At 40.6% G+C, this 8,618-nt stretch overlaps 1 protein-coding gene across 1 annotated transcript; it reads left to right on the top strand.

The window, feature by feature from the left end:
- The first annotated feature begins 3,042 nt into the window (after positions 1-3,042).
- Positions 3,043-6,170, top strand: si:dkey-85n7.8 (COX8 domain-containing protein). Its single transcript, XM_021612213.2, has 2 exons — positions 3,043-3,282; positions 5,658-6,170. The coding sequence occupies exons 1-2, from the start codon at positions 3,163-3,165 to the stop codon at positions 5,772-5,774; spliced, it is 237 nt and encodes a 78-aa protein (XP_021467888.1). The 5' UTR covers positions 3,043-3,162; the 3' UTR covers positions 5,775-6,170.
- The last annotated feature ends 2,448 nt before the right edge of the window (positions 6,171-8,618 follow it).

Raw genomic sequence — 8,618 nt, 5'->3', positions numbered from 1 at the left:
AACAACCTCTGTACAGTGAAATTCACAAAGCATATTGCATGTACAGTAACAGACAGTTACATGACCTGAGCATGGTCATGCAAGTTAATGCTTCCGACATTTTCAAACCACTGAACTACTATTGATTTAGAACCACAGAGAGTTACCACAAGTCACAAAGAAAACAGGAGCTGCCTCCACTATTCCAGCACCATTTCAACTTCAACATTTCAGCATCATCAAATCACCTCTGATTAGTCTAATACAGTGACAACTAAAAGATACCAAAAACAATTTAGTCCAATCATCGTAAGCTAAATATGGTGTGGTCTGATATCTGTGTGCGTACGAGTTTGTGCAAGTAGAAAAACATGTTGAGAGAAACGCCAATGTCATCCTCCTCTCTTTCATGTTGACAAAACAGTCTATCACTCTGTCATACAGTACACGCTTTTATTTTTTGTTGACCTAGCTTTGTTGTCCTGGCTAAAATGCTTGCTCGCTAGCCTAACTTCCATTCATGGGCAACATTAGCTAGTTAATATTAGCCTTCTACATCTAGCTACCTATTGAACTTCCATCCTGTCAGGCCAGGGAGTTAATGGTTGGATCAGAATCCCCGTTACAATCATTGGCCAGTACAGAGAATTAAGTAAAACCACAAGGCCAAATCCCTATCTCCATCCATGGCTAATTTAGGAAAGGGACAATTTTAGTCAGTTGGCTAGCTAGCCACCGGAGGACAACAACACAATGAGATGCAACAATTAAAGTTTTTTTGTCAATGACATATGCTCTCAAATCCAAGCTGGCTTCCCTTGATACTTTTATTTTGGTGCACAAGCACCATTCAAAGTTCAGCTCGTTTAGTTTAGCTCAATGCTGATTGTCAAATGTTTTATACTTTTTGTTGTCAAAGGGAGGCCACATGCTCGTTGGCTTCCATTGCCTTCAATGCTACAGGTCGGCAACAATGTCATAATAATTTGGACCAGACAGCATCAGATTAGATGGCCTACACCTAAAGAGACAGAGGGGCGCTGTTTCGCTTGCTCAGATTCTTTCTCCTGTGAGATACATTCAGCCTCTTGCTAATTGAAGGAAAATTATGAAACACAGAGAGATGAAAGATAAATGATTGAATATTTAAAAAAATATTGTTACATTCTTTGGGGAAGCCTGGCTTCCATATGAATACATGTCAGTGTGTGTACCTAAATCAAGCCATTTGGCATTGAGTTAATATATAATCTGTTTTCATTCAATTGTAGTCTCAATAAATTATTTTAAGTGACTCAACTTATATTCTTATTATGTTGACATTTAAGATGAAATGTTTTGTAAGAAATATGACCTCATATTCTTACAATAAGTATTTTAGATACATTTCCAGCCTTGCGATCTTTAATGTTTCTAATAGGTTGATATTTCATGACCTTTCAGACACTTTTGACATGTTAACAACATGCAATCAACTGATCTGCTGGGTTATTCTTGTTGGTTTTGGGTTGCAAGCAAGTTTATTTTAACATGCAGGTGCATGTAATCTCCCATTAGTAGCGTTTTAAGAAATCCAGCACTAAGAGACATTTTAAGCTTGAGCTGAAAATAGCTCAGCGTTGACATGATTGGTTGTCGGTATGTGGGGGCAGGAGGTCCTGTATAAACACAAACTCACTTCCTTAACAAATTCCTTCACAACAGCTCTGCGTTGCTCCGCGAAGTGCAAGAAGTATGAATGCCCAGACTTCTGTAGAGACCTTATCACTATAAATGCTGCACGGCCAATGCAGATGTCAGTTTGACCATGCAGTTCCTTTAATGCGCCGCTATGTAGTTCTGTCCGTTGGTTGCAATTGAACCACGTGGTTCAATATTAGCCTGCATTCATGCTCTAAACAGGACAGTGTTTTGTAGGGGGTTGTGGGCCCTAAGCACTGGTCTGAGGCCAGTAATGTTTTAACAAACAGAAAACATGCAGACTTTGGGTTTTTGAAAGCGCATTACAATAAAATGTATTAATAATCCACCCCCGTAGAATACCGCATTGCGTATTACTTTAGTCCACAACAGTGCTGCTGTCACTGGTGAAGCATCACTTCTCAGCCCCATCTTGACAGATGACACAAAACACAGCTGGCTGTTTCCCCCTACACCCTTTATCCTCCTTTGATCGTCATGGAAAATTCAATCGTTACCAATCAGGTGGCCATTGTAAGGCACAATTAAGACACCTGCTGGGCAGACAAAGACCAGAGGGCCAGGAGCCGTGTTTTGTTGTGTGACAGGTTCTATTTAGCACCCATTATCTATTATCTTCTCCCCTCTAAAATGATGTAAAATCACTATAGGCCTACAGTAGAATAGAGAGGCTATAGGGAACTTTTGCCTTTTGAGCAAAATGGAGTCCCTATAGAAAATATTGTCCAGACTAGATCTCTATGAGCAAAAGATTATATTGTTTGACTGTTTGCCCAATTTCTTTGTTTTCATGGGATAAGACATTGTTGTAACATATGTTTATGAACCCTACATCCAACATTCAAGCCAAAATCTGACAGTAATTATCAACTAAACTTTAATGACCAAGACATACTGAAATCAGGTAATGAGTACTAATCAGTCATGAAAGCAGAAGGATGCTTTGTTTTTTTAATGCTTATTACATCATTAGAGGATGATGAGCTCTGGCCCACTTATTCATGTCCATAAAGTTGGATCATTGGGAAAAAAAGGTTTATGGCGTCAGGGTTAAATACTACCTTGACATCAATCGAAGACCAACTCCCTTTAAATCAAGTCTTCGACACAGCCTTAGTTCAACATTTTTTACAGATACAAATCATGCCCGAACCTTACGTTGACTTAAGGTCATTCAACAGATGGTTTCTCAAAAAGTTCCAGACAGTGTCTCCATGCAGTCCTCAAGATCACAAATCTGCCTGACGACAACAGGAGCTATTGCTGAACAACATGGCCCTGATAACCCCCCCCCCCCCCCCCCCCTTCTGATTGCCTAAAAACCATCCTCCTGACTCCACCCATGTTTATGTGACTGGTCCTGGGGTCTATTTCACATGCGTTGGGAGGTTCCTCAGCACTCTTGAGACCCAAAGCTCAAGAGCTACATGCGCTGACTTCCTCCCCCATCCCTCACATCCCCACACATTCACAACTGTCGGGATGGTCATGGCCCTGAAGGGGGTCCCCCAGGCAGCGTCTCTGGTACGGGCTAAAATGGTCCTGCAAGACAGGAGGTCCAGCATCTACAGCAAGCCACCCAAGACCAAGATCGGACCTGGGGTGAGTGTTGCACTGAGGGACTCTCTGCTGATACAGTAGACAGTCCTCTCTAATTTGGAACTCACTCAATGTGCCAAGGGACTGTTGCTTCTATATTAATTTCCTGAGGCCTAGATTAAGCATAGTACTGAACTTAAAAGAAGTTTCAATGGATTTAGATGTTTTATTGTGCATGGTTTTTAGTCCTAGGCATAAACTAGCCCATTGTGTTTGATGTTTCTTTAGTTTACTTTTACCAGACAGACAGACCAGCATTTTGTTTGTCCTGCCTCAAACATTCCATGTAATTTAATTTAAAGAGAGAGAGAGAGAGAGAGAGGGAGAGAGAGAGAGAGAGAGAGAGAGAGAGAGAGAGAGAGAGAGAGAGAGAGAGAGAGAGAGAGAGAGAGATCGCAGCAAGCTCGTCTTTGGATTGGGTGGTTGTTTCACCAGGATAATCACGCTGTAGATTTGATAAGGACACAGGGTAAATGTTTATTTTGCTGTGTCCTGCCATGGCTCTTCCGCTATGTCTGCATTTTTGAGTGATCTCAAACACAGCACAGAGCCATTTCTCAACTATAGAAAGACTGATGTATTTTACACGTAGAACTGCCACGTGGATAAAAGCCTTGGTAAGGAAGGATATGATCCATGTCTATTTATTGACACCCCTCTCCATACTTCTACCCTGTCTATATTTTACAGTCTGTTTAGAATACATGACGGAAGTAAACAATTTAGACAATTCAGACATCAATGATTGAGTTCAGACTTAGAGGTTGCGACTGACTTTAATGGACAGACAAGGATGCGCCAGAAAGCTCTGAGCCGGAGCTATAAAATAGGCTTTCCTCTTGGCTGGAAGTATATAAAGGGGTTCTAATGTATAATGTATGGACACAATGAACGCCTCAGCTCCATGAGGGAGCAGCCTGGGATATAATAAAATCGATTGCCCGGGGCAGGTGGCTCTGATGTGGATCAATGTGGCCTGCCTAGACCTCCTGGGAAAGTCTGTAGTCTTTGAGCCGCTTAGCTGTCCGCGCTACCTTTTGAAGGACATTGGATCAAAAAAATAAATATATATACACTACGGCTACTGTAACGATGTACGCTGAGAGTCGGGAAGCAAGTTCAGGGAGTGAATACATTTAATTAATTAATTAACAAAACAAGAAACACAAACAGTGCACCGACACAAAACAGGAACAATGACAACTGGGGAAGAATCCAAAGGGAGTGACATACAAAGGGCAGGTAATCATAGAGGTGATGGAGTCCAGTTGAGTGTCCTTATGCGCGTAATGCTGGTGACAGGTGTGCGCCCTAACGAGCTGTCTGGTGACCTAGAGGCCAGAGAGGGAGCACACGCAACATGTACGCAGACCCGCGAGCAACTGTGGCCCCTCATGACGAGTTCAGATTCTTTGTGGGCCCCATCCCTGCTGCAGTGTGTAGGACGCAATGGACTATTTCCAACACCTCTGATAATACCCATACTCCAATAACCCACAGCACATTTGTGATGAAATAAATACAGAGTGATGAAATAAAGACAGAGTAGATATTGGTGTTGATATTTGATATGGGAATTTATTGCAAACATAAATAAGTTCTTCAACTGGAAATGAGCCAGTCTGAAATGAGTTGAAGACATACTTTTCTGGGATTTGTATCAGGGACATAGGTAAGTTAATTGCACAACAAGCCTTCATACATATGTAACACTACCACAAAAGAGAAAGGAAGGCTCAAACACAAGTTCCTTTGATACTTGTGGGTGGAGTAGTTTGAGTGACACTTGTATACTCAATAGATTGAAGAAATGATATACCACCAAACTTTCCTTTATATTGCTATCAATTAGCCATACAAATACAGCAAACGCGATTGAAGATTTGGACATTAAACAAAAGACATGTCAGCTCTAAATATTAGATGGCAGTAACATTCTCATTTATATTTTACTAACAGTTAAAGTCTGCAGGTATAATGCTTTACTGTTTGTATGAACACATACATAATGTTCTTATTTCATGTTTTATTATCATTTCCTATTATAAGGCTTATAATATTATGTCATGGTCCTCTGTGAAATGTTCAAGTGGCTCAAAATAACTGGTATTATGTGAGGATCATAAGGAGATGGCAGTGGGTCATACATGCTCATGGCAAGTCTTACAATGCCTTATAACCACATCATAATGCCTTATAACTGCAGACTTTAGATTAAGTGTTACCAACTGCAGATTAACTTTTGTCTTTTAACAGAAACGTAATTGGCTTCGAGGGTTTAGTACAGTAGTGGGTCAACCCGTGCATAACGTATGGCTCTTACTGTGTCTCTTATTTTTTCTCTTCTTCTCTCCTCTCCCTCCCTTCCTCCCTCACAGCAAAGCTTCTTTATCATGTCCGTCTTTGCTGTCGGCATGCTTGCTCCGGCCGGCTGGATCATGCACCACATCCCAGAGTACCGCCAAAGACCACGTCCTTCATCAAGACCGTCGTAAAGAAGAAGACCCCAACGTCTTCACACACACACACGCACGCTACAAACCACGGCTGTATTCAACATATTAGCCACCATGCTATCAAATACTGTACCTTGCTAATGTATAACAACACACATTATCTACAGTATAAATGATATTCAATGGCCACAATAATAACGGGAAAATAACATGCACTTTGAAGGGACCATGGAAGACATTTCTGCATGACTGTCATGAGTATGTTTTTGTATGATGTCTTTTTTTTATTTTAAATATTCTGAGTATTGCAGTAGCATGGTGTCTAATGTCTCATGAATATGGCCCCTAATGTCACTGCTGCATCCAGTTGCAATGACACGTCTGTAAAACTGCCAACTCACTGCCATCATCAATAAATACATGCTGTGTTGGCAATGTTTGTCTGTGTCTGTTCATAGCATTTGTCAAGCTGAATTACAGTACCTTTATACTTATCCCAATTGTGACATGTGCATTATATACATGCATGATGTACAGAGCTGTGTCAATCAGGTTGTAATAACCATGCTTGAAGAAAAGAGCAGAAGGCTTTTGGATGTAAAACAGAAAAGTTCACCCAAGATTATTTAAGACATGAATAATTATTGAAGACATCAATACGTTTCTCACTGGTTGCTTTCCGATTCTACACCTTTCTCAAAAACATTGGATTGGTGTAAGCGTGGGACTAGAGTAGAGTTTCGGCCATATTTCTTACACAATTCTTTTAAATGAATGGCTCTGTTTGAATACTCTTAAAATGCACCTTTCCTTTCTCGTTTCCTTGAAGTAATATAACTAGATTGGTGTGAGCAAGCTTTCCATTATAACCTTCACCAATTACATTATGTCAGATCAGTGATTACTTCAAGGAAGCAAGAAAGGAAGGATGCATTTGCAGAGTATTCTACCAGGTCCTATGATGGGAGGTGAATAAGTGTACGCAAGTGTACACTTGTTCAGGGAGAAGGAAGAGGGAATCGGACCACAGCCTAAAATAGATCACACCACCCAAGCCTAAGTCAACTCCTACCCACCCCTCTCCATCTCCCTTTGGGTGGTCTGTGCAGTGAGCCTTATGGGGGTCAATTAAACTCCACCGAGATGCCCTTGATAACACTCTTAACAACAACATTTACAGGATACTGCCTGACCACGGATCATGTTTATCACCCCTATCGGGGACGAGGGAAAGAAAACTCCCCCAGAACAGTTTAAAATCTGATCTGGAATCAGATTAGCCTATCCTAATGCTAACCTTAGCTGTTAGGGATATACAAATGTATTTATATTTACCTTTATTTAAGCATGGAGTCACCATTGAGACAAGGGTCTCTTTCACAAGGGCCCTGCATATACAATTTCATAGACAAAATTTTAAAAAAAATAACACAGCACAAATATTCAAGAAAAACAATTACGTTCCCCAATAAGAAGGTCCCCAATCAATATTTGAAATTGCCTGAGCGGCACCAGAACATAATATTGTAATGATTTTTGTAAATGTTTCCAGCAATGAGGTGCTTTAAAACTAAAAGTGGATTTACCTAGTTTGATGGAGACCCGAGGAACATCAAGAGTAAACCAACTTTGTGAATCAGAGCTTTGGTGTCTCATGTTTTTATGTTCTAACAGAGAAGTTAACTTTGAGAGCTATGTAAACAAAAAGGGAATAATGAAGTGATCTGCAGGAATTTAATGAGGACCGGACAACCTTTTGATACAGGATGCAATGGTGAGTATTAAAACTGTCCCCTGTGATAAAGCAAAGGGCGCTATGGTAGACGGCATCCAAAGGTTTAAGAGTAGTGGCTGCTGCAAACTGATAAATGGTGTCAACATAGTCAAGAACTGGCAGGAAAGTTGACTATACAATCTGCTTCCTGCTATTTAGGGAGAGGCAAGATCTATTTCTAAAAAAGAAGCCCATCTTACAGTGCCTTGCAAAAGTATTCATCCCCCTTGGCGTTTTTTCTATTTTGTTGCATTACAACCTGTCATTTAAAAATATTTTTATTTGGATTGCATGTAATAGACATGCACAAAATAGTCCAAATTGGTGAAGTGAAATGAAAACAATTACTTGTTTCAAAAAATTCTAAAAAATAAAAAAACAAAAAGTGGTGCATGCACATGTACTCACCCACTTTGCTATCAAGCCCCTAAATAAGATCTGGTGCAACCAATTACCTTCAGAAGTCACATAATTAGTTAAATAAAGTCCACCTGTGTGCAATCTAAGTGTCACATGATCTCAGTATATATACACCTGTTCTGAAAGGCCCCAGAGTCCGCAACACCACTAAGCAAGGAGCACCATGAAGCAAGCGGCACCATGAAGACCAAGGAGCTCTCCAAACAGGTCAGGGACAAAGTTGTGTAGAAGTTGTGGGTTATAAAAAAATATCCCAAACTTTGAACATCCCACGTAGCACCATTAAATACATTATTAAAAAATTTAAAGAATATGGCACCACTACAAACCTGCCAAGAGAGGGCCGCCCACCAAAACACACGGACCAGGCAAGGAGGGCATTAATCAGAGAGGCAACAAAGATAACCCTGAAGGAGCTGCAAAGCTCCACAGCGGAGATTGGAGTATCTGTCCATAAGACCACTTTAAGCCATATACTCCACAAAGCTGGGCTTTACGGAAGAGTGTCCAGAAAAAAAGCCATTGCTTAAAGAAAAAAATAAGCAAACACGTTTGGTGTTCGCTAAAAGGCATGTAGGAGAACCCCAAACATATGGAAGAAGGTACTCTGGTCAGATGAGACTAAAATTGAGCTTTTTGGCCATCAAGAAAAACGCTATGTCTGGTGCAAACCCAACACGTCTCATCAC

Source organism: Oncorhynchus mykiss, chromosome 8 (genome assembly GCF_013265735.2).
Source record: "Oncorhynchus mykiss isolate Arlee chromosome 8, USDA_OmykA_1.1, whole genome shotgun sequence".
Taxonomy (NCBI): domain Eukaryota; kingdom Metazoa; phylum Chordata; class Actinopteri; order Salmoniformes; family Salmonidae; genus Oncorhynchus; species Oncorhynchus mykiss.
Note: the sequence above shows the minus strand (reverse complement) of the source record. Positions and strands in the feature narration are given on the sequence as shown.

Bases quoted from the DNA above. Each gene is read 5' to 3' on its own strand.
- si:dkey-85n7.8 (XM_021612213.2), top strand. From the start codon at position 3,163: ATGGTCATGGCCCTGAAGGGGGTCCCCCAGGCAGCGTCTCTGGTACGG. The intron at 3,283-5,657 runs GTGAGTGTTGCA...CCTCCCTCACAG, and splicing joins AGACCAAGATCGGACCTGGG to CAAAGCTTCTTTATCATGTC.